The 26982-nt window shown below is 39.4% G+C and overlaps 2 protein-coding genes across 5 annotated transcripts in view; one reads left to right on the top strand and one right to left on the bottom strand.

The window, feature by feature from the left end:
- The window catches only part of LOC137498527 (uncharacterized), a 141867-nt gene that overhangs the window by 3727 nt on the left and 111158 nt on the right, over window positions 1–26982 (bottom strand). The window lies entirely within an intron of this gene.
- Window positions 1–26982, top strand: part of LOC136863967 (solute carrier family 12 member 9) — a 246727-nt gene that overhangs the window by 146954 nt on the left and 72791 nt on the right. For both annotated transcript variants that reach the window (XM_067140433.2, XM_067140432.2), the window contains exons 11-12: window positions 18456–18659; window positions 26815–26932. In XM_067140433.2, coding sequence (XP_066996534.2) covers window positions 18456–18659; window positions 26815–26932 — 322 coding nt within the window. The remainder of the gene's footprint in view (window positions 1–18455; window positions 18660–26814; window positions 26933–26982) is intronic.

The following is a 26982-nucleotide window of genomic DNA, read 5'->3' as shown; positions in this document are numbered from 1 at the left end:
AACTGCATCAGCACTCTGTACTTCTATACACTTCAGAACAAAACAGCATCCTGTAGCACAACCAAAACCCGCAAGATGTCGCCGAACTGCATATTGGAAATTGGAAGTATAACAAATCTGTAACACTAGTCAACTTGCTTTCAGCTTCGCGGAATCACGCTATATTTGCGGTGTTCTGTAGTGTTACAAATTTGTTGTGGTTGTCCATAAGGGCTTTTAAATACTGATGAGGGCTTAAGCAGTTTGATGGTCTTACTCATAGTCTTGTGAGCTTGTATCATGGTGGGTTTAGGATTGACTGGTGGATAAAGAACTCTTTACCAAAACGTTGTTGCACATATTCCTTAGTAAATGGTATCTCAGTTCTCAGTACTGCTTACTGGGCCAATCGTCTGTTGCTCATATTGCAAAACATACTGTGATCATACTACAAAAATGTATTTACATTCACCTTTGCATTTGCATTGGCTGTCCTCAAAATGTGTGCCCAACCAGATGTCAGAAACTATCCCACATTGATAATTATATCTTCTAGGTTTTGTAAGGAGTAGATATATCTATCCCAATCCTATTCCCAAGTAATTACAGTTAGTTACACTGTTAAACAATGACCTTACAGTAACACGGGCTATCAGACAATATTGGAAACATAGAGAAAGAAACCTCTGTGCAGCAAATCGTGATATTAGTTATACCTGAGGGGTTAATAAGAATGGAAGATGGAAAAGAGACAAGTCTTCTCAGCTTGTTATGAACACGGCCATTGTGCTACTTGGCTGTGAGTAATACCCCCAATATTATTGCTGATATTTGTTCTTTCCTCTTTTTCAATACCTTGTTTTCAGAATATGATAGAAAATTTTCAAAGGAGAAATTAGTCTCTGTAGTCGATAGCTGTGGACTGTATCTATCTACCTACATAGACATAAAGCAGAATGTATGTCTCTGTCTGTCTGTCTGTCTGTCTGTCTGTCTGTCTGTCTGTCTGTCTGTCTGTCTGTCTGTCTGTTCCTTATACAAATCCATACCGTTCCACCAATCTGAATCAAGTTTTGTATACTTACCTTTAAGGACCATGCGGGTAACCCCTTCTACAAGAAATTTTAACATCCCTCTCCATTCCCTAGATTTAGGCAGTTTGGCACATTAACTTAGGCTAATATAGGCAAAATATTCAATTTGTCGTACAAGGACAAGACAAAGCTCATTTTAAGCCTCACGATGTGTAGAACAAAACTCGGTGAGGCCCTATGGGCCCCGAAAATCATGTTTTAAGGACCTAAAAACAGCTTATTTGAAGATATTGGCATCACACTACCCTGCTCTAGGAATTGGATGAAGAAGTGACCAGCAGTAACCATGACAACGTCAGCTCAAGGATTCTGCAGTAGAATACAGGCCTGGTATTCGAAGTAGGCATGTGCGTGAATGTGGGCTAGGCCAAGAAGAGATTCTGCTACACATATGACTGTCTCGAAAAAAGCACTGTGGGGGTAAGCCACCCCTATGGGTTGTGGTCGGGAGGGGTGGCAAATATAAAAATAATCTAAAATAGTGTCGGAACCATAGGTTTCGGGGTCGCTGAGATGAACAGTGACAATCCGCATGTCATTTAAGCCCAACTTCAGTTCCCATCAGCATGGGCGTGAGAAGGGCTGCAAAAAGTCCAAAATGGCCCAGTTTATGGATTTGTATGTTTGCAGCCCTCTGAGCGGGAGTGGAAAGGGGATGAAGTATAAAAGTAATAGGAAATGACCAATATTAAAGTAGAATCTATAGTTTTTGGCATCACTGAGGTGAATATTGACATTCCAGATGTCGTTTAAGACAAAGTTCACCTGCATCGGTATGAGGGTGAGAATGGGTGAAAAAGAAAATATCTAAAATAACCGAGATTATGGATGAATGTATGTTCCAGCATAGTTTTCAAACAAACGAACAAAAAATGACTGTAATGTCAGGACTCCCCTAACTCCGTGACTCTTTGGATGCCGTTTAACTCGTACTTCAGGCCCAGTCGGAATGGTTGAGAAGGGGTGAAAAATGAAGGTTCAAAATGACCGAGATTATGTATGTGTTATATTCCAGCATAGCTCTCAACTAAAACTGGTGCACACATGACGTACTATATTATCTGAAAGAAAATTACGTGGGGTAAGACACCTAATATTACTGTTGAATCCATAGTTTTTGGGGTCGTTTAGATAAATGCTGACATTCCAGATGCCTTTAAATTGAAGGTCATACCCCATCACAGCTCTCAACCAAACTCGATATGGATATGAGTTACTATCTCGAATAGATACTGTAGGAAAAAGACATCCTTGGGGGAGGGGTTGACATGCAAAATAATAAAAAATAGCCAATATCAGTGTTGAATCAATAGTTTCCGGGGTCACTGAGATGAATAGTACCGAGCTCGTTAGCTGCAGTCGCTTAAGTGCTGCCAGTATTCGGGAGATAGTGAGTTCGAATCCCACTGTCGGCAGCCCTGAACATGGTTTTCCATGGTTTCCCATTTTCATACTAGGCAGGAAGGAAGCGGCCGTGGCCTCAATTAAGGTACAGCCCCGGCATTTGCCTGGTGTGAAAATGGGAAACCACGGAAAACCAACTTCAGGGCTGCCGACAGTGGGGCTCGAACCCCGATTACTGGATACTGGCCGCACTTAAGCAACTGCAGCTGTCGAGCTCGGTGTTCTGAACTATTAACACAGTGATTTCGTCCTGTTTTTGAACTGCATCACACTGCAAAATTTTTAGACTAAGAGGTCCGCAACCTCACTATAAGCACTTATTGTTAGTTTCCGTCTTGTATCATTTGTTTTTAATCTTTTCTTCTTAGGTTTAACACACTTTCTAGATTCAATTATGTAAAATGTAAACATTTTTTTTTTTCATTGAAGTTGTCTCAGTGAGTCTAATGATGGAAATATTATTGTTTTTTATTTCTGTCATGTCTCTCTTGTTTTTCATTTGTTCCTTCATTATGTTTTTAATATATTTTTTTCTCTTATTATGCTAATAACTTTAACCCCCTTATTTCACTGAAGATGGCTCAAATGAGTAGAAACATGTTTGAATATTTTTACTCCATCTAATGATGGAATTATGTTATGTATTGAATAGGAGGATACATTGAATTTTCCTTTGTAACTGTTAAGGCTTGTCAAGGCATTTTAGCAGTCAGCTAGAAATTACTTCTGCACAATCTGTTTTTGTATACAAATGATGCTGTAGCCAGGCTAATGTCAGCTTGAAAGTATTCATGAAATGGAAGTCTTCTTGCATGCAATTAAAGTTATTGATATGCTCTTCTTTTTCAGTTATGCTTCTATGTGAACAAGTATGAAAGTGTGGGAGGTAGCCAGGATTTGATTTCTTGAATTCTCTGTAAAGGTTTAGCTACTGCAGATTTCTCAAGTTAATTCAGATGACTGATGCTTGTATTCTTTTAACCTGGTGTTAATATTGTGCTTGGTAGTTCCCATCTACATCTTTCTGTATGAATAAGTAATGAGGTAAACTATGGAGGTGGAGAGAGATTCCCGTGGATCTTTCACTATTTTTCTTGTGGAGATGAAGATAGTGTTGTTTTTTGTGGTTGAGAACCTTTATAATCTGATCAGTGGATGGTATGAAAGATACTTTCCTATTAATCCCATGTGAGAATATATATTTTTTTTTTACAATTTGTTTTACGTCGCTCAAACACAGATAGGTCTTATGGTAACATTGGTATAGGAAAGGGCTAGGAGTGGGAATGAAGCAACTGTGGCCTTAATTGAGGTACAGCCCCAGCGTTTGCCTGGTGTGAAAATGGGAAACCATGACAAACCATCTTCAGGGCTGCCGACAGTGGGGTTCGAACCCACTATTTCCCGAATGCGAGCTGATAGCTAAGTGACCCAAGCTGTGCGACCACTTGCTCGGTCTGTGTGGAAACTGAGAGATCCTTAAGATATATTCATTGCTGCAGCCATTGGCTTAGTGTGTCTTGTAAGCGTGCTGCTATAGTCCATTCATGGAATTTGTGAAGTATGGTTGCGTATGCATCACCCCGGAGAAGGTGAAGACTGGGGGCGCATTCTCTCTTTACTTTCTCCCAGTTAGTCTCAAGAAGGAAGCAGCTGAGTTAGGATGGCTCTGAGGATCCCACATACAGTTTCATGCATAATGTAGATCAACAGAACACATACCGGTACCAGAACTCTCCTGTTATGCTCCTGCCTCCTCTCAGGCTTCTGTCATTTAAAATATTAGTATGTAACTTTTTATTTTCAGTATGAAACATGTTTTATTCTTGCATTTTGTCATGTTCTATGGTTTTTTTTTTTTTTACATCGCACCGACACAGATATGTCTTACGGCGATGATGGGATAGGAAAGGCTTAGGAATTGGAAGGAAGCGGCCGTGGCCTTAATTAAGGTACAGCCCTGGCATTTGCCTGGTGTGAAAATGGGAAACCACGGAAAACCATCTTCAGGGCTGCTGACAGTGGGGCTCGAACCCACTATCTCCCGATTACTGGATACTGGCTGCACTTAAGTGACTGCAGCTATCGAGCTTGGTATTCTATAGTTTAAGACCAACAGCCAAATGTGTAGCATTAATGTATTTGTTCCCTCTCCTACTCTATTTCTTTAATGCAGACTACTCATTGGACCAGCCATCTGTGATGCTGCCTGTGCAGAAGGCTTTGTTTCTTTCTGCCACTTCACAGATTCTGTATGCGGACTTTGTGTTGAATGTGTTATGTCTCCAAGTGCAATTAAGACATCTCTCTCTCTCTCTCTCTCTCTCTCTCTCTGTGTGTGTGTGTGTGTGTGTGTGTGTGTGTGTGTGTGTGTGTGTGTGTGTGTGTGTGTGTGTGTGTGTGTGTGCAGGGGGGGGGGGGGGTAGCAAACATTTGCAACAGTTCATACATTCAAGGAAAATTTGAAAATTTGGTTATAATGATTGCTGTTATACTCGGGAATGATTGGCAGTATTAATTCCGTTTAAATAGCTTGAACACTTTTTTCTAGGTAAAAGAGCAAAAACGGTTAGCCAAACATTGCTCAAAACTCGTACAGTGTTATCTGTATACACACAAATTCCCATGTGTGTTAATATTACATTCATTTTTGTCTGATTTCATACCATTTAACAGTACTTCGGGGAAGGCTAGTGTGTCTTTGTGGGATACAATTGAACTTAGAAAACGGCAGTGGGAAACGTGAGTATTGAATGGAATAATGTGGGCCACAGTTCTGTAACTAAAAGCTTAGCCTTGTACTTCATACACAGCAGAAATAATTGATACATTTATCACAGTTTATATAATTTTTGACCAAAACTGGCCATTTCCAGTGGTGGTGGTGGTGGTGGTGGTGGTGGTGGTGGTGGTGGTGGTGGTGGTGGTGGTGGTGGTGGTGGTGTCCTCCAAATCTATATTTATCTATAAGGTGGAAGAGTTTAGGAAGTTAATTGTGATGCTTTCTTTCTAGGAATGCACATACATTTGCAACTAGCATGCACATTGAATGGCATCTATAACCAATTTGCCCTAGGAAGGAGATCCTGCTGTGGAGGGATTGCCTGAACTTAGTGTGCATTGGCTCTTTATTCCTGAATTTTACTTTTTTTAAAGTTTAGCATGAAAGTACTCCTTTCTATAAAGGTGTTCTGAGAAAGAAGAATGAAATTTAAAAACCTAAAAAACTGAGCATTTTTATATTAAAATACCAGAACAGAGAGTAGTGGGACAAAAAAGCTCTGGGTGACAATAATCTGAGAGTTACTCTCAGTTGCCCTTGAAATTATTGATTCTTGTTTGTAACTCTGCTATATTTTTGGTTAGTTTGGAAAGCAAAATGGCAGCAGGTCGACATGTAGTGTTCCAAGTGCTCTGTATTTTCTTGTTGTTCATAGTGATTAAACGCGTCACATGTGAAAGTAATGAAGTGATCTTTAATGGTGGGGTGTTCAGTGAGTGTCCCAGTGGTTCAATCCACCAAGAGAATTTGCTAATTATGAAAAATTGTAAAATATCTTGCTTAACATGGTGCGCCAATGAAAATGTGTATGTGACCGCTGGTACTTGCAGTCCGCTTCAAGCGAGGCGCAGGGTTGCCAGACCACCCTCATCAACATTTCACCTCATTCTCCTGACCATAGCTGCGTGTGGAGATGTAAAAATAAATCCAGGACCTCCAAACAGAAATGTGAGTAACATAGAATGTCATATTTGCTGTTCTAAGGGCCGCATCAATCAGCTGTACGTGAAGTGTGTGTCGTGTGAAATGTCCGTGCATAAGACTTGTGCCAAAATCTCTCCATCTGATTACCATATAATTAAACGTGGCTTGTCGTCTTGGTAGTGCTGGAAGTGTTGTCTCCCGGTACCATCGGACTCGTTCTTCGAAGTGCCAAACAGAGGAAATTATGTAAATATCTCTGTAAATAGTAATGACTCAGTTACCAGTGTACAGGGCTCCTGAAACATCACCATTCTCTCAATTAATGCCTGTAGTATAATGGGTTATAGGAGACAGCAGGAGATAAGAGCATCACTGGCAAGTATCGAACCATTAATCGTAAGTGTCTGTGAAACGTGGTTGAGCAGTGCTGCTTATGATGGTGAAGTATTTCCGCAACCATACTTAGTCTTCAGGAAGGATAGAACCTGGACGTCTGGAGGGGGTGTTCTCCTGCCTATACGACCAGAACAACCACCAATCCGACTAGGATACTTGGAGACTGACAGTGAAGCTCTATGGGTGGAGGTGACATGCAGGGGCAACAAATTCTTGATAGGTAGCATATATCGGGCTCCAAAATCCAAGCCCTGTATAAATGAAGGATTACTGGAATCTCTAAGATGAATGCAATTCATTCAGCACAAGTACAAAATATGGACCCGTGATTCCACTCCCATCCCTGGAAATCCATTAGCAGACACAGTCCTAACAGTGTTCTAAGATCTCTTTCCGGAACAGCAACACGTATCACCAAAACCGGATCTGTACTGCCATAACATCACTGACGAAGGACATGCTTGCCCGAGTATGGGTGGAATTTCAGTATCGATGTGATATTGTTCATGTCGCTGATGGAGGACATATTAAACATCTGCAGTCTGAACTTGAGAGGTTCGTAAATATGTGTGTAAAATTTCATATTCGTATGTCTTACAGTTTAATAAATATATGCATTCGAAATACATATATTCTTTTTGAAACACCCTGTAGAACGTTAAGCAGTTTCAATTCATGCAACATTTTCTTCAGGAACACAAGGGCGGCCAGGACTCTTTCCTTTACATACACATCCTGACAGTGAAGCTCTATGGGTGGAGGTGACATGTAGGGGCAACAAATTCTTGATAGGTAGCATATATCGGGCTCCAAAATCCAAGCCCTGTATAAATGAAGGATTACTGGAATCTCTAAGATGAATGCAATTCATTCAGCACAAGTACAATGCCATCTACCTCTTCAACTCTTCCAGGTTCTGTGGGAGTGGTGGTACATAAAAGTTGTCTTTAACGAAACCCCACAGGAAGAAGTCACAGGTTGTCAAATCTGGTGACCATGGAGCCCAGCTGAGACCTGCTAAGTCTCATCTCCTTGATGACCAATCCAACAGTTATGTAGAGTTCCATTCAGATATTCACGCACTTGGCAACTCCAGTGAGGGTGTTGTCTTCATGCAGCCTCGGAAACAACCAATTTTGTAACATAGCAACATACTGCTGACCATTAACTGTGTTTCCATCAAAGAAGAATGGGCCGTAAACAGATGATGGGGATATCGCACAAAACGCATTGACTTTGGGCGAATCTCATACATGTTCAATGACTGCACGTGGGTTCTGTAGGCCCCAAATTCGAACATTGTGTTTGTTCACCTGACTACTAACATGGAAAGTCGTCGCTTCATCACTGAACACGATGCGTTGTGCAAAAGTGTTATCATTGTCAATAGAATCAAGAATCTAGTTACAAAATGCCACATGTTTGAGTTTGTCATCAGGCCGCAGAGCTTGTAACAGCTGTAACTTGTACGGCTTCATAACCAACTGATGTCTCAAAACACGCCAAATTGTTGTTGTAGGCAGTTGTAACTCCCGACTGGCACGATGAATTGATTTTGAAGGACTACGTTAAGCAGTTTCAATTCATGCAACATTTTCTTCAGGAACACAAGGGCAGCCAGGACTCTTTCCTTTACATACACATCCTATATCTACAAACTGTCGATACCATCTGCAAATGTTCCACCCATTCGGAGGATCAATTTGGTACCTCAACCTGAAATGTCTTTGCACTGTAATCGCGGAATGATGGTTACCAAGCAAAACAGAAGACAACTGACATCTAGCGGCTATTGATATAAACTAGGCTATGTATTCGTTTCTCCAATAGCCGAGCCGAGGAGCAGCGATCGATAGTTTGGACAAAATAATATTTTGTAATATGTATATTCTTTTAGAAACACCCTGTATATAAGATCTGTTTCTCACCAATCATCCCTCCTCAGTATCTCGAGTTGAAGTCATACCCGGCTTCAGTGATCACCACCCCATTCAAGCGACTCTAGCTACCCTAGATTGCTGAAAACCTGTCAAACACAAATCCAGGCCTCAATATAACTTTAGGAAAGCTGACTGGAAATCCCTCTCCACCTTACTACTGAATCACCTGCCCACTCCAACCTCCTTATCAACCTGTGACGTAGACTCTTTGTGGCTTGCTTGGAAAAATAAATTTTTCTGGTGTGTTGACCAAACTGTACCAAAATGCACTTTAAAAAGAGAGAAGAAAGCTCCGTGGATTAAGAAAGAACTTTTGAAGTTTATAAGGAAATGGAACAATCTATACAAAAAGTGGAAACAGTGTCAAACGGAACAAGCGAGGGAAAAGTATGATGTAGTTCCGATTTTCAAGAAAGGGGACAAAGCACTCATTGACAACTATCGGCCAGTGTCTCTCACATCCCACATATGTAAATGTATGGAACAACTGGTAGCCTCTAATATACGGGAATACTCCCGGGAAGGTAATCAGCTAAGTGAAAGCCAGCACGGTTTTCTTCCAGGAAGATCCTGTAATACTTTATTAAGAAAGGTTATTGATGAGTGGCAGTTCTCCCTAGAGAAATCCAAAATTGTTCAGGTAGACTGCGTGGCTTTGGACTGGGCTAAAGCTTTTGACCAAATCCCTCATGAACGACTTTTGTTAAAATTAAGACAGATGAATTTTAGGGGAAGTGTACTGGCATCGTTGCAGTCATTTCTCGAGGGTCGTGTGTTTGATGGAGTTTGATCTTTGACCGTTAAAGTAACCTCAGGAGTATGTCAAGGCACCGTCTTGGGACCTTTATTATTTAATGCATTTGTCTCTGATTTACCTAAATGTGTGACCTCAACCATAGCCCAGTACGCTGATGACACTGTATGTACAGGGATATACAATGTGCAGATGATTGTCTGAAGTTTCATTCGGACTTGGACATTATAGCAGTGTGGTGTTACGTCAATGGTCTCAACATTAATGCCGGCAAATGTAAATACATTAGATTAAGTAGGTCTCGACACCCAGTAGAATGTATATATAACATTAATAATATACATATTGAGCGAGTTAAAACCATGCATTTGTTAGGAATGACCATTTCTGAGCAACTAAAATGGAACACACAAACAGAGGAAGTGAGATGCAAAGCTGCCAGGGTGCTCGGTTTTATGCACAGAAGCCTCCATGGGTGCAAGTCGAATGCTATACGCACAGCTTACCTGACACTAGTGAGACCTATACTAACGTATGGTCTACCTGTCTGGCTCCCTACCATTGCAGCTAACCTTCACATCTAGAAGGAATCCAGCGTCGCGCTGAACGACTAATTAACAAGAACAGCCACCTGCCTTCCCTCCCATCAATCGCCTCCTTGTGTAAACAGAGCGACGTCACCTTCTTACACAAGTCCCTCACAGGGGCCATTAACCTTTCACCATTCCCTCAAATCTCCTTATCCTACAGCTCCGTGCGCAGGGGCAAAGGGGTGTGTCTTATACCCCCCTTTGTGCTGAGTTCTACAAACTATATTTCTTTGCTCATTTAGCGCGGCTTTGGAACGATCTACCCGCCAACATTAAATGTAGAAATGTAAATATAGTTAAATGTTATGTTGGTAAGCACATACGGTGTGAAAACGCATGTGAATATGTGGAAGAATGAACGAGGGAGTGAAAGGTTGTTTAAATGAGAAATATGTATACATTAAGCTATACTTTGTTACTTTACCTGTAAATCTATATATATACACTGACTGACAGTGACAATGCAACACCAAGGAGGAGTGGTTCGAAAGGGATGAAAGTTGGGGAAAAAACAGAGACGGCACGGACGAATAATTGATGTTTATTTCAAACCGATATGCAGGTTACACAATGCGCACGGCATCGACTCAGTAGGATGTAGGACCACCGCGAGCGGCGATGCACGCAGAAACACATCGAGGTACAGAGTCAATAAGAGTGCGGATGGTGTCCTGAGGGATGGTTCTCTATTCTCTGTCAACCATTTGCCACAGTTGGTCGTCCGTACAAGGCTGGGGCAGAGTTTGCAAACGGCGTCCAATGAGATCCCACACGTGTTCGATCGGTGAGAGATCCGGAGAGTACGCTGGCCATGGAAGCATCTGTACACCTCGTAGAGCCTGTTGGGAGATGCGAGCAGTGTGTGGGCGGGCATTATCCTGCTGAAACAGAGCATTGGGCAGCCCCTGAAGTTACGGGAGTGCCACCGGCTGCAGCACATGCTGCACGTAGCGGCGGGCATTTAACGTGCCTTGAATATGCACTAGAGGTGACGTGGAATCATACGCAATAGCGCCCCAAACCATGATGCCGCGTTGTCTAGCGGTAGGGCGCTCCACAGTTACTGCCGGATTTGACCTTTCTCCACGCCGACGCCACACTCGCCTGCGGTGACTATCACTGACAGAACAGAAGCGTGACTCATCGGAGAACACGACGTTCCGCCATTCCCTCATCCAAGTCGCTCTAGCCCGGCACCATGCCAGGCGTGCACGTCTATGCTGTGGAGTCAATGGTAGTCTTCTGAGCGGACGCCGGGAGTGCAGGCCTCCTTCAACCAATCGACGGGAAATTGTTCTGGTCGATATTGGAACAGCCAGGGTGTCTTGCACATGCTGAAGAATGGCGGTTGACGTGGCGTGCGGGGCTGCCACCGCTTGGCGGCGGATGCTCCGATCCTCGCGTGCTGACGTCACTCGGGCTGCGCCTGGACCCCTCGCACGTGCCACATGTCCCTGCGCCAACCATCTTCGCCACAGGCGCTGCACCGTGGACACATCCCTATGGGTATCGGCTGCGATTTGACGAAGCGACCAACCTGCCCTTCTCAGCCCGATCACCATACCCCTCGTAAAGTCGTCTGTCTGCTGGAAATGCCTCCGTTGACGGCGGCCTGGCATTCTTAGCTATACACGTGTCCTGTGGCACATGACAACACGTTCTACAATGACTGTCGGCTGAGAAATCACGGTACGAAGTGGGCCATTCGCCAACGCCGTGTCCCATTTATCGTTCGCTACGTGCTCAGCACAGTGGCGCATTTCACATCATGAGCATACCTCAGTGACTTCAGCCTACCCTGCAATTGGCATAAAGTTCTGACCACTCCTTCTTGGTGTTGCATTTGCTCTGTCAGTCAGTGTATATAAAATAACTTGTCCTGACTGACTGACTGACTGACTGACTGACTGACTGATTCATCATCGCCGAGCCAAAACTACTGCACATAGAGAAATGAAATTTTGGGGATATGTTCATATTAACATGTAGGTGCTCGCTAAGGGAGGATTTTTTGATATTCCATCTCTAAGGGGGTGAAAAGGGTGGTGAATTCTTAAAATGAGGATATCTATATCTCAAAAACTTAAAAGTTTACAGATGTAAAAGTTGGTATTTGGAATCTCCTTTAAAAATAATGAAACACCTATTTTTTTGTTTTTGGAAAATCCTATTAAGGAGGGTGAAAAAAGGGGTAAAGTGGTTGAACACCTTTTATGAGGAGGCATATATCTCAAAACCTGAAGGTGTTACATACATGAAAATTGAAATTTGGAATCTCCTTTGAAAATAAAGAAACATGCATTTGGGGGATCAACTTGGTAGGGGGGATGAAAAAGGAGATGAATTCCTTTTACGAGGATACATATATCTCAAAAACTGAATATGTTACAGTCGTGATAATTGGTATTTGGAGGCTCTTTTAAAGAAATGGGTACTGTTTGCTTTTGGAAAATCCACTTGAGTGGGGAATGTGAAAGGATGTAACAAATTGAATTATTTTTTCTGGAGAAATTTATATCTCAAAACTGAAGGTTACAGACGTGGAAATTGGTATTTGGAATCTCCTTTAGAAGTAAAGAAACGCACAATTTTTGGGTGGGGGGAACCAACTTAACCGGGCAGTGGTGGAGTGAAAAAGGAGTTGAATTCTTTTCATGAGGATACTTATATCTCAAAAACTGATGATGTTACAGACATGAAAATTTGTATTTGGAATTTTCTTTCAAAGTAAAGAAACGCGTAATCTTTTGTCTTTGGAAAATCCACTTAAGGGGGGTGAATTAATTGAAAAATTAGATGAATACTTTGTATGAGTATACTTATATCTCAAAAACTAAAGATGTTACAGATGTGAAAATTAGTATATGGAATCTCCTTTAAAAATAAAGGAACGCACATTGGGGGGGGGGGGGGGGGAAATCACTTGGGGGCTGTGGCCGTGAAAAAGGACTTTCATTCCTTTTTATGAGGATACATATATCTCAAGACTGAAGTCGCGATAATTGGCATTTGGAAGCTTCGTTATAAATAATGAAACAAGTTTTTTTTTTTGTTTCAGGAAACTCACATATGGGGGGGAGGATGGAAGAAAGTTAAAAATGTAATTCTTTTTATGGAGAAACTTAGATCTCAAAAACTTAAGGTTACACAGATGAAAATTTGTATTTGGAATCTCCGTTAAAAATGAAGAAACATGCATTTTTTGGAGGGGAGAATCAACTTAACAGGATGGGGTGAAAAAGGAGTTGAATTCTTTTTACGAGGATATTAATATCTCAGAAACTGAAGATGTTAAAGGCATGAACATTTGTATTTGTAATCTTCCTGGAAAGTAAAGAAACACGTGTTCTTTTGTCTTAGGAATATCCACTTAAGGGCATGAATGAATTGAAAAATTAGTTGAATTCTTTATATGAGGATACTTACATGTCAAAAGCTAAAGATGTTAAAGACGTGAAAATTGGTATTTGGAATCTCCTTTAAAAATAAAGTAACATGCACTTTTGGGGAGGGGGAATCAACAAAGCGGGTAGGAAATTGGGGGGGGGGGGGGTGAAAAAGGAGTTGAATTACTTTTATGAGTATACGTATAACTCAAAAACTGAAGATGTTACAGATGTGAAAATTAGTATTTGGAATCTCCTTTAAAAACACACATTTGTTTTTTTCCCCGGAAAGTCGATGTAAGAGGTGTGGGGTTGAAAATAAGTAAATGAGTTGAACTATGCTCATGAGGATACTTTCTCTTAAAAACTGAAGCTGTTACAGACGTGAAAGTTGGTATTTTGAATTTCCTTTCAAAATAAAGAAACAAGTATTTTTTTTGTTTTCGGAGAGTCCACTTAAGGCGTGAGAGGGGTGGAAAGAAGTGAAGACGAAGTTGAATTATTCTCATGAGTATACATTTATCTCAAAAACTGAAGCTGTTACAGACATACAGGCATGAAAACTGGTATTTGGAATCTCCTTTAAAAATAATGAAACACGTATTTTTTTGTTTTCGCAAACTCCAGTTAAAGGGCTGAAAAGAACTGGAAAAGTGGCTGAATTTTTAAAATGAGTACCGGTATATCTAGATTATATGTCAAAGACTTAACATGTTAGAGACAAGAAACTTGGTATTTGGAAAGTCCTTTAAAAATACAGGAAACTGTATCTTTTTGTGTCCGGGGAAGGCACTTAAGAGGGTGAAGGAAATGAAAAATAGTTGAATTATTTTTTGAGGATACTTATATCTTAAAAACTGAAGATGTTACAGACATGAAAATTGGTATTTGGAATCTCCTTTAAAAGTAAAGAAATATGTATTTTTTTCTCGGAAAATACACTTAGATTGGGGTGACGATGGGGGAAGAACTGATCAAGGGTTTGAATTCTTTTTATGTGGATACTTATGTATATCTCAAAAACTGAATATGTTACAGACTATGTGGGAATAGATATTTGGAATCCCCTTTAAAAATAAAGAAACCTGTATTTACTTTTTCGACTTGAGAGAAGACTGTTTCTCACATGTACAGTTCTATGTCGCATGGTTGTCTGAACCCCAAAAGGTAATACCACAAACAGGGTTTACAAGAATTTCTGGGGTAAATGAAACTCAGTTTTTTGGGTGGGTTTTTATACTTCAGAAAATTTCAGATAATGTCTTAGTACAATGTCGATGAGCAATAACTTTGATCAAATTACGAAATCCACCAAGCGAAGCTGCGAGTAATTGCAGGTTTATATATATAAAAGAACATGTCCTGACTGACTGACTGACTGACTGACTGACTGATTGACTGACTGATTCACCATCGCTGAGTCAAAACTACTGGACATAAAGAAATGAAATTTTGAGAATACATTTATATTACAATGTAGGTGCTCGCTAAGGGAGGATTTTTGGATATTCGCTAAGGGGGTGAAAAGGGGGGTGAATTTTTAAAATGAGTGTATCTATATCTCAAAACTCAAAAAGTTTACAGATGTAAAAATTCATATTTAGAAACTCCTTTAAAAAGAAAAAACTTATTTTTTTGTTTTTGGAAAATCCCAATATGAGGAGTGAAAAAAGTGTGAAAAAGCGGCTGAAAGCCTTTAATGAGGATACTTATATCTGAGAAACTGAAGATATTGCAGACCTGAAAATTGGTATTTAGGATCTCGTTTAAAAGTAAAGAAATACGTATTTTCTTGTTTTTGGAAAATCCAATTAATTGGGGGGGGGGTGAAGGGGGATTAATTTTTAAAATGTGTGTGTCTATACCTCAAAACTTTAAACGTTTACAGATGTAAAAGTTGATATTTAGAAACTCCTTTAAAAAAGAAATGCATGTTTTTTTGTGTTTGGAAAATCCCAATAGGAGGGGTGAAAAAGGGCGAAAAGAGAGTTGAATGCCTTTAACGAGGATACTTATATCTCAGAAACTGAAGATATTACAGACCTGAAAATTGGTATTTGGGATTGCCTTTAAAAATAGACACATGTATTATTTGTTTTTGGAAATTCCAGTTAATGGGGGTTAAACAGAAATATGTGAAAATTGGTATTTGGAATCTGCTTTAAACATAAAGGAACACGTCTTTTTGGGGGGCGGGGGGCGGTAATTCAACTTAACAGCAGTGGGGTGAAAAACAAGTTGAAACCAATTTATTTTACTGTTCATAATGTACTTATGCTGATCATAAACCGATCATTTGTAATCTTTCCTGGGTTCGTTTTCAAGAGCCATCTTTTCCTCTGGAGAACTTAAAGTTAGATTACAGTAGATTCTCCTAGCATAAAAATAAAAATTTAAACACATTTGAAATAAACGATAGGAATGATATTGACCGTGCAATTGTTCACCTCTATAATAAGGTTAATAATGCACGGAAGTTTATCATTTGTATCACCCGAAATCCCGCGCACTTGCCTACGCGCGACAATGGTGCTGGTCACATTGTCTGCTTTGAAAATACAAATGGACAAGGACAATCTTACAAACTGAGCTAAGATGAAATTAACGTAGAAGAATTGGACCCGAAATAAACTTCCAATGTTTAGGTCGTGTTCAATACATATTGAAGAGATGTTAAGTACAGACAAGATTTAGTGTTGGTTGCTCTATCCAGTTGAGCTTTTCTCTTTTTTTATTTTATTTTATACAATTCGCTTTACGTCGCACACACACGGATTTACGGATTTATTTTATGGTGCCGATGGGATACGAAAGGGCTAGGAGCGGGAAGGAATTAGCCATGGCCTTAATTAAGGTACAGCTCCAGCATACTTGCTTGGTATGAAAATGTGAAACCACAGGAAACATCTTCAGGGTTACCGAGAGTGGGGTTTGAATCCTATTAAGCTATGGTGGTCTAGGTTATATTTCTTCTATTGGAAAGGATCTAAGCTACAGGTTTTGCACTACTTCCATCACACTGTAGAGTGCATGCAAGTCACCCGTTATGGGCCAAGTCAATGAATATTGCATTTTCATAACTGCATTGTACTCTAAATAAACATTCAATGTATTAGGCCGTGTTCATTACATATAGTACATATTGAAGAGATGTTAAATACAGAACAAAAATGGCCATCTGGATACCAGTGGGATTTGAACCTGCAAACTCCCAATTTTGTGTCTGTTGCTTTGACCAATTGAGCTATGGTGGCCTAGGTCATATTTGTTCTGTTAGAAAGGTTCTAAGTTACAGGTCTGGCACCAGTGGCATCACACTGTAGAGTGTGTGCAAGTCACCAGTTGTAGGCTAAGTCAATGAATATTGAATTTTCACTACTACATTATATTCGAAATAAACTCTCAACATATTAGGTCATGTTCAGCACATATAGTACATATTAAAGAGATATTAAGTAGTGCAGAATAAACATGGTCAACCGGACACCAGTAGGATCTGAACCCACAACTTTCAAGATGTACTAAACACGACCTAATATTGTATGTTAAAAGTTTATTTCGAGCACAGTGTGGTCATAAATATTCAATATTCATTGACCTGGCCCACAACATGCAACTTGCACGCACTTGCAGTGTGATGGCAGTAGTGCCAGACCTGTAGCTTAGATCATTTCCAACAGAACAAATATGACCTAGGCCACCATATCTCAGTCGAACAGAGTAACTGATGTGAAATACGGAGGTTGTGAGTTCCGATTCCAGTGGTGTCCGATTGGCCAGTTTTGTTCCGTATTTAATGTCTCTTCATTATGTACTATATGTGGACATGACCTAATAAGTTGAAAGTTTATTTGAAGTACAATGCAGTCATGAAAATTCAATATTCATAGAATTGGGATTGATGGGGAGAAAACCTGTCTGTTTGAAGACTGTGGTTTATGAAGATAGTTTGCCCTTGTCCTTTATTTCCTCTTTTTTTTTTTTTTTTTTCCCCTTCCATGTTTATCCTCATCTTCGTTTCTATAACTCCCTACTGAGCGAGTTGGCTACACTGTTCAGTTCATAGCTGTGTGCTTGTTTCAGGAAGTGGTGGATTCGAATTCCACCATTAGCAGCTCTGAAGATGGTTTTCCATGGTTTCCCACTTTCACTCCAGGCAAATACTAGAGCTGTCTGTACCTTAATTAAAGCCACGGCTGCTATGTTATGCTTACTGCTTTGCCAAAAACCTTTTAGTACAGCTTTAAACCACTTGCAGATGGAAAGAGCTCCCTCTTCTGATGCTGACCTCTCATTATGTTTTGCTAGTGGCTTTACGTCTCACTGACACAGATAGGTCTTATGGCAACAATGGGAGAGGAAAGGCCTAGGAGTTGGAAGGAAGCGACTGTGGCCTTAATTAAGGTCTGGTGTGAAAATGGGAAACCACGGAAAACCATCTTCATGGCTGCCGACAGTGTGGGATTCGAACCCACTATCTCCCGGGCGAAAGCTCACGGCCACGCGCCTCTAACCGCATAGCCAACTCTCCCGGTCTCAATATGTTTGACCTATTATGTGTTCCCATTCATATTCTTGTCTTTCTTTATATGACTTGGTTTAGTACTTGTACTAGTGTTGTTCTGTGTCATTAATTATATTGACCTATTGGGTTCCTTTTCTCCTTGTATGTATGTCCTGTGTTCCTAGTCCTTTACCATTTGTATTTATCTTTTTGTTTCTTTCCATTTTTTATGTTAACAGAGCTTTCTTCTTATCCCACTCTTCCTACATCTGTCAAGGTGGTCCCTCAATGAGTGTTGAAACACACCATTCTGATAAACCTGGGAAGCAGAAATGAACTTATGGTGGGCTGAAAAGAAATGGAAGTTTAAGAATTGAGACTGATGAGGAGAGAGCATATATCTTTGAAGATGGCAGTGTTTGAAGATGTGGAGAATTTCCTTGACCTTTTGTGTTTTTGTATTTGTCTTTGTCTTCTTTTCTATTTCTCTCTTCTGATGCTGACCTGTCATTCTGTTTGCCCTATTGAGTGTTCATATTTCATGTTTTTCTTTCTATATATGACCTGATTTTGTACTTCATTTTTAAGGACTTGGACTAGAAAGTTGAAATATTACTTAGCTCAGTAGTATGTATCTCCAATGTTGCTGTATTCTTTTGTCACTGATGTTGTTATTATTATTAATAATTTTTTCAATTGCAGCACTGAATCGCAGTACAAAACATCACTATTTAGTGATGTGGAAACCAGTGAAGGACGCCGGTTGTTTGAATTACGGTCTGTTAATAATGGGAAAAGCTTGGATGCTACACAGTTTGTAGGTATGATAGCTGACATTCTTAAGATGAAGAAGAATGTGTGTGTATGCAGGCACTTTCATAATTTGGATAAGTCTGCAGTTTCAAGGTAAGTTTTAAAATTAAGGAATTAGTATACATGACTGTAACGATATAACTATTTAAAAATGCATTTCTTTTTACTGCTAGGCATTTATAAAATATGGAAGAGTTTTTATTTTAAAAGTTAAAGAAAGCTAATCATGATTTAGAGATATTTGAAATGTAGTCTGTTTGTCTAACTTGCATAAAACATTTGATTTTTATTGCAAAATTTTGTGAATTCAGTTAGTAATTATAATATTAATATGTAAATAAAAGATGTATGTTAAAAATACATAGTGACTTAGAAAAATAAGAGGGCTGGTGAAATATATAATTATGTTGTACATTAGCTGCTGACATATCTTGCTAGGCCAATGGTATTTTGTTAAAAGGAAATTAGTTCAGAAATGAACCTGTCCATTTATTGCCCTGTTTTCAGTTCAGTTTTATTGTATGGGATTGAAACTTCAAGAACTTTCCTGAAAAGGAAGTAAACATACATCAAATTAACAAGAATGATTACTGCTGCAAACAGATTAGAACAGTGGCAGCAGGACACTTCCAAAAAAGAAAAACAATACAACCCTTTTTTAAAGAATCTCAGGGGGATTTGATATTTCTTCCTCAGCCCTGAGGCTGGTTGGATCCTCAACAGCTCCACTATGGCCTAGGCATCACTGAAGAGGCATACTAGGGAAATAAGGAGTGAGGTTGTTTCCTGTTGCTTTCCTCAGAGAAAAGGGATAAGGATATCATATTATGCAATATCGTTACAAAATAACCTAATAGCCAGTCATTTGTCTCTGAGAGTTGAGCAGTAGGCCTACTACACAGTAAACCCTTGTAAACCTGATCACTGCTTTCATTTGAATTATCGTCTTGCGCCGTCAACTTCCCTGCTATACCGGTATGTTGTCATCCCAAATGACATCATCTTCATTGCCATCTCGTCAGCCATAGGAGCAGCCCTGCAATCGAGAGCATTTGAGGTCCAGTATTGTTGAACGTTTAAAAAATATTTTCGTTCCCGACTATAGAGTCCAAACAGTGTGAATATATTCCCAAATGTTTTCTAGAGATGGTCTCTTATATCCCCAGTTGGTATGTGTAGCAAAAGCCACTCCTTTTGAATAGAGCCGTGTAGAAAGCATGCCAATCCACCAGCTGATAACTAGCATATGTTACAATTTGTACTTCCAAATGTAATACATAGTGACTGGAAGCATTATTCTGTTAGCTGCGGCTGTTGAAACCCAGACCCTTATTTTTAAGTATATTTCATGCTTGTTCTCTACATTTATCACATCAGGATTTACCTGAACAGCTGTAAACGAAATGAGACCGCCTTGTTTAGGTTGGGTATGCTATCGCCTGGATAGTGCCAAAAGTTCCACGACAGAAAGAATAAAAATAAGTAACAGGACTAGAAATGCTGGTAACTAATAAGAGACAAGATAGTAAGATCCAAGTAGTAGAAATAAAATCTTTAAGAACATCGGTTAAAAACCAAGAAGGGATATAACTCAAAATATTAAAATCAGAGAAGAGCTAAATATAGAACCGTTTGTACAGAACATACAGAAAGCAAGACTGAGATGGTTCAGACATGTAAGAAGAATGGGAAAGGAACGCATAGCGAGAAAGAAATCGGAAAGAGAAAGGTAGAGAGACCAGTTGGAAGACCGAGAAAAAGGTGGGTGGATCAGATTTGGAAGGACATTAGAGAAGCTGGATTGGATGTGGCAGAAGTAATGGAGCAGGAAAAGTGGAAGGACAGAAAGGAGTGGAGGAGGCTTGTTAACCACACCCGGGCAACTGGAGAGGGACATTGATGGTGATGATGATGATGATGAATAGGAAAGTTTGCTGCATTTATGGGGATCTACAGGTGTGGCAGTTTTAATGATGTTTAATTTCGTACGTTCGTTGTCTCCATTTTTTATTAACGCATACCTGAGTATGTTTTGTTTGGCATCTCCGAAAATCGTTAGAATAAGCAGAAACATAAAATTAATTATTTATTTATTTATTTATGTATGTATGTATGTATGTACCACTGACTATGAACTAAAATCACTGTAAAGGGCAAATGGTTGTAGTTAAGTATATGCTCTCACAGACTTTTTTGTAGAGCTTCAACAGCTGTAAATTTCATACACTTACACTTGGGGTCTATCGATGATGGTTCAGGCAGCGTAAGCCATGGAAGGCACGATGTTCTATTTATTTTCTACTTATTCCGTAATTTTTTCTAGAGTACATTTTCATATTGTTCAATAGCCATAGCTTTTTCAATTTCCAATTGCTTTCAATCTTCTCAAATGTATCTTTCACTGTAAATCACGTGAAATTTGCAAGGGACCTTCTGCCGAAATGTTTATATTTCGTTAAGTTAATTGTGCCTCGCAGCATGTACTCGTGCCTCTAGGCCGCACAGTTAGTCTCGGCGGAAACCACATTTCGCTCCCGTACAGCCTTCATTGCAGTACCGCCTACAGTTCAATGGACATAACTAACAGCCTCTAGCATGACAGTGACTGCTACTTGCCGGTAACAGCGATTTCCAGAGGCCGCACCAATTTTTCATGGCTGCACACATTGCTAAAGGAGCGCTTTTATTTAACGTGTTAACTTCATACTGAGGTTATGTGAAAACAGAAGTTAATTAACATTTAAAACAAGTTTATAAAAATGTATCTTACCGCAAATTCTCGTTACAGCAGGATGTGCGATCGTGATTTGTGAAATATATTCCTTAAAAGCGGACCTTCCCTATGTCGGGGTTCATTGGAAGGGGATTTAAATTACAATGTGCTTATGGCGATTTGGCTGAACCTTACGATAATCTTCATTAAAAGCTGGAATTCCTTAAAAGCGGGCACGTTAAAATGGCGTTCCACTGAAAAAGCTAATTTAGAAACAATCTCATTGGATGAAACTGTGTGTATGAATCAGCTTTGATCTTGGAGGTCATGTGAGTTGAATCGAACAGAATAGTTAACCTTGTAGAATAATGAACTCGATTATAGAATTAAATAAAACTACAAGTGCAGTCGATAGATTCACTTGTTAATGATTTCAAGGTAAGACATGGAACAGAAGAGGTCACAATGCGTATTACAATTAGAATTTAGTCATAGATGCTTGCATACTTAATGTTGTTTATTGGTATAATAGTCCATAATACGTAAATGTACCATATATATTCTTGTATTTTTCACACTCTTTTTAATTGAAAATTCTGTCCTGACATAAGGGCATGAAAATTATGGGAGAAAAAATACACGGTACACTGTGTGTTATAGTAATGCACTTTGCTGCAATATTCATACTGGCATAAATAGGCCAAATTTTAAAAATTCAAATCTTCAAAGTCACATCAGTACTCTCACACTGATTGTTAACCTGAAATGAATAAGAATACTGAAATGAAATGGCCTATGGCTTTTCATTTAAGTATTTCAGAATTTCAGAATACTGTACCATGGATATGGTAGTGTACATCAGCACAGGATAATGAAAATTATACTGTGAATGAGGAATGAAGTGAAGAACTTCATACGAGTGTATGCACCACATACAGGGAACAAAGAGGAGGATATTGAAGAATTTCTGGAGAAACTAGAAAAGGAGATAATTGATGTGGAAGTGATTATAATAGGAGACTTAAATGTATTGGTGGGAAATGAAAGAAGACAAAAGGAAGAAGTAATTGGACCATATGGATATGGGAAAAGGAATGAAAGAGGGGAAACTAGTAGAGTTTTATGAGAGGAATGTAATGATTGTGGACAACACATGGTTTTGGTTTAGGCTTTCATGACTGGCATCCATTTCTGTGTGCCAGTTTTGTGGGCGTTAGGCCAGAAAACTTGTACATAGGAATATTCCTGCTCGGTATAAGTTCTCAGTGCAGCCAATTACTTGGCAGCTGGTGTTAAACATATTGTAGAAACCTTTCTTAACATACGTGAAACATGCACACATTCTCAGAATTTCACTCACAGACATGCAAGTTAATTTTTAATCTATGTTGCAGTTACGCTATACTAAGCATGAATGAAAGTATGAGGTTAAACATTTTTGTTGCCAGTCTGGCTATACTGCAGTTGTTATTAGGGTCCATTCAGCTTTGTGAGTTCAACTGAAAAGAACTGGGTATGCATTTCACTCTCAGTATTTCTTGAAGTGGTTTTGGATAGTTTTTCAATTTTGACTTCAAGAAAACACAGCAATTGTATGTGAATACAAGCCAGTTCCCTCCCAAACCTAGTTCCATTTAATTTGCAAATGTACACACTAGTAGTACCCTAGTGTCATAAGGTCAACAAATCCTAGCACATAATGAATGTATGAGACTGCTAACCACGATGTAATAATAATAACAGTATTATTTGCTTTACGTTCCACTAACTACTTTTATTGTTTTTGGAGACGCCAAGGTGCCGAAATTTAGTCCCATGGGAGTTTTTTTTTTTTTTTTTTTTTACATGGCAGTAAATCTATAGACACGAGGCTGAAGTGTTTGAGTACCTTCAAACACCACCGGACTGAGCCAGGATCGAACCTGCCAAGTTGGGGTCAGAAGGCCAATGCCTCAACCTTCTGAGCCACTTGACCCGGCTAACCATGATATCCCAAGCCTTTATTATAATGATTCAAATCTTCAGTGATGTTGTTTATTATTGGCTAAAGCTAATAAATCTATTCAATTTATAGATCACAATGTTTCCAATTGTTAACTAACAGCTAGTATAATATTAATTGGTTCAAACTAAATAAATGGATTTCATATTTTTTAAATACTGGGATAAACCAAAAATGGTAAAATTCTCATTGGCCAGCCTATGAACTGGTGAACATTTTTGTGTAGAGATTGATCGGCATCTTTACAGTGCAGTATACTCATTGGGGCATAAAGAAATTGTATGACATAGGATACAGTTATAAATTAATCTGCTTTGATATTTGTGGAATTAAAAACTGTGTTGGCATTGTTGTATCTGTAGAGTTAGATGGGTCTGTCTCCAAAGTCCACCAGTGTTGATGATGGCATAATGAAGAGCATCCACAGAAATAACACAGAAATAGACTTTCTGGTCATAGCCAACATGTGAGTCAACATGTGCGATTCTCATTTAATTATGTACTACACACATAGGTACACAAATTGACTATGTCCTCACAAGGGCTTGAGACCTCAAAAACTTGATGCAAAAGTTACATGTACCAAACAGTCATAATGCAACACCAACCATTCATTTACAACTTACGCATGAAGCTGACAAAAATCAAACACGCTAGTGTGAAGAGGACCAGTGAGAATCAAGTGGTAAAACTTCAGAGAGAAGACTGACTAGGAAGTTGTGCATGCCAATCTTGAACAGCAGAGAAAGGATGACAATGGACTGACAAACTATTAGAGGTACAGTACACAAGAAGCAGAGGTTATACCATGTTAGTGAAAAAGCACCTCAAGGAATGTTTACAGAGCAGTACATAGGGAGGTAAAGAAGATTGTGACAACTACAGAAGTCTCTTGGTATGCAGAATTTCTTGAGAAACATGACACACATACAGTAGAATGTGATTTCTACTAGCTAATCCTATTAGACTTCATAGAATGAAAAACGTTCAACATTTTTATGAGATCAACAGTGAAACAGGCATTGAGCTGGTAGATTGGAAAGAAGCGAGAGAACACTGATGAAGCTACTTTGAAAGGATCTTTGCTGAGGAATTCTTTCACCCACTGATATCAAAGATCTGTGGCATGGAAGAGCCCTTGGAACAAATTGACTTTGTCATAGTCAAAACTGCTTTGGGTCAAATGAAGCCAGGAAAAGCCACTGGATCAGGTGACTTTCTAGCAGATGAGATGCAGCGAGCTGGTCAATATTACTGTTCAACCATATTATTATTCAGACTAACTGGCAACAGAGCATGACTGTACCAATTCTTTAAAAAGAAGCACACTGAGTGTGGTAACTACTGTGTGATCTGACTTATAAACCATATGATGAATATCTTTGAATCTATTCCAGAAAAACAGATTTTCAAGATTGTCAAAATAACCAAGAATCAAGCTTCATTTATGAAGAACTACTGCATAAAATACAATCCATGCTGCACAGCTCCTTCTTGAGAAACTCTGTAAGAAGATCAAACTACCCATCCTTCAATACTGGGCTTTGATAAAGGATTCCATCACATGGCACAGGACCTGATTTATTATTGTCTGTCTGTTTGGTAAAATGCCAACATGCTACATCCAGCTTGCTGCATTACTATTTGATATCTTTAAAATTACAGTTAGCATTCACCTGGACTTGTTACTGTCAGATTTTCCTTTTGATGGACACTGTTATGCAGATACCCTGGCCCTTTCTTTACGCTGACAAAGTAATGCTATTCACCAAAAGTAAATTTGATTGGCAATATATTGGTGATATATGGGTTGCAACACAACCAAAATAAGACCAATAATATCAGCAGACACACAAGATATTAGAACAATGCAAGTTGATGACAAGGACCTGCAGCGAATGACTGGGTTTTAAGTATTTTGGGTCTGCTATTGCTGATGTTGGGCAGCTCATCAAAGGATTTATGCAGCCTAGATGGACTGGCAAAGGATGATAGGCATCGCTTATGATTGCTGGATGGAAGACCACCTCAAATTGGGATTGTTAAGTACATCAACATTTGTCCCACCTAATGAAATAGTCAGTTATGTGGCTTCCAGTTTGTTCAACTTGGGGCCATGCCAGGGTGTAGACTTACTCTCTCACCCCATCATCTAGCCTGTTACAACCCATACCAAATGTTGGCCACCTATGAACGAGGAAGAATATCGATTACGCGTCATGGAAACAAAGATGCTGCAATGGACGGCCTGAGTCACTACACTGGATTGTGTTTCCAAAGTAGGAATAAGAAAACTACTTGGGGTTGTGCTGATCTAGAAGAAAATAGCGTATTTGCTCACATATAACTCCCACTTTTTTGACAAAAAATAAGTGTGAACATTTTCAGTGTGTGGTATATGTGAGGATTTGTGTGCAGAAGATTGTATTACCAAAAATGAAAAACTTTAAATTTGCAGTAGGCTATTGAAACAAGACAACGGGCATACTTACCCTGTTCATTGTCACTGCCTTCAGTCTCTGAGCTATTCTCACATGCATCATTCTGATCACCATCCCATACTGCATTATTCTGACTTCCATTCAACACATTTGTGATGTCCGTCTTCAAGAAACTCTTCACAACACCATAATCCATGCCCGCATAACCCGAGTTCAACTGACGGCCTCTTTATTTTGCCTGCTGGTGTTAGCTTATGCTCCCCTCCTGCCATCCATTCGGCGTACAATTTACGTATGTTGTCTTTGAAGGGCTTGTTGACGGAAACATCTAATGGCTGTAGACAATGTGCGAGTCCATCAGGAATTACGAGATCAGTTTTCCTGAAGACGTTTCTTCGTGTCTTCCACCAAGTGTCCGCGGAAACTGTCCCACACTAGCATTGCTGGGCGTCGAAGCAGTGCTCCTGGCCATGCTCCCCACACCGTACGGAGCCAGTCCTGGACAAGAGCTGTATCCATCCATCCTTTCTCTTGAAACTGTATATGAATGCCTTTGGGAAACTTCACTTTAGGCACTGTTTTTCTTTTGAACATAACATACGGTGGCAATTTTCTTACGTCTGCGGTTCTTGCTAGCATGGCAGTGCAACGCTGTTTTTCACACCCAGTTGTACGTATAAAGCACACTAGATTCTCCATTCTTGTTGATTGACCATCCGACTTACTCCCTCATCTTTATGATTAATGATCGATATACTAAATGCTTGTTCTGAAGGTTGACCATAAGACTTTCTCCCTCACCTTTCTGATTAATGATCGATATACTAAATGCTTGTTCTGAAGGTCTGAAGGTAAAATAAACTAGGTACATTTGTTTTCTTCTTATCTGAGCATGTTCAAGCAATATGTTATTTAGCAAGTGTAAATTCAAAATAGAAAATAAAATACATTATCCTTTTCTTGAATAGCCATAATCTCTCCTCTTGTTTTGTTGACCTAAACACACCATTTAAAAAAAAATCCTTATTACATTTTATTATTGTAAATAATGGTTTTAGAATGTCTGTTAATAAGAAACTTTGTTTACTCTAGGTCTACAACCATAAAATACGTTGATGTATGGCCTGTGAATTTCTTTCAACCTGATGAAATGGATCCATTTGATACAACTGGTCATTTCATGTTACAGCTGGCCTGTATTATCAATATGGTGAGTTCTGCTACTTTTATTTTTGTGTGTCCTGTGTAGCCTTCTGTAAT

This window comes from Anabrus simplex, chromosome 2, assembly GCF_040414725.1.
Source record: "Anabrus simplex isolate iqAnaSimp1 chromosome 2, ASM4041472v1, whole genome shotgun sequence".
NCBI lineage: Eukaryota > Metazoa > Arthropoda > Insecta > Orthoptera > Tettigoniidae > Anabrus > Anabrus simplex.
Note: the sequence above shows the minus strand (reverse complement) of the source record. Positions and strands in the feature narration are given on the sequence as shown.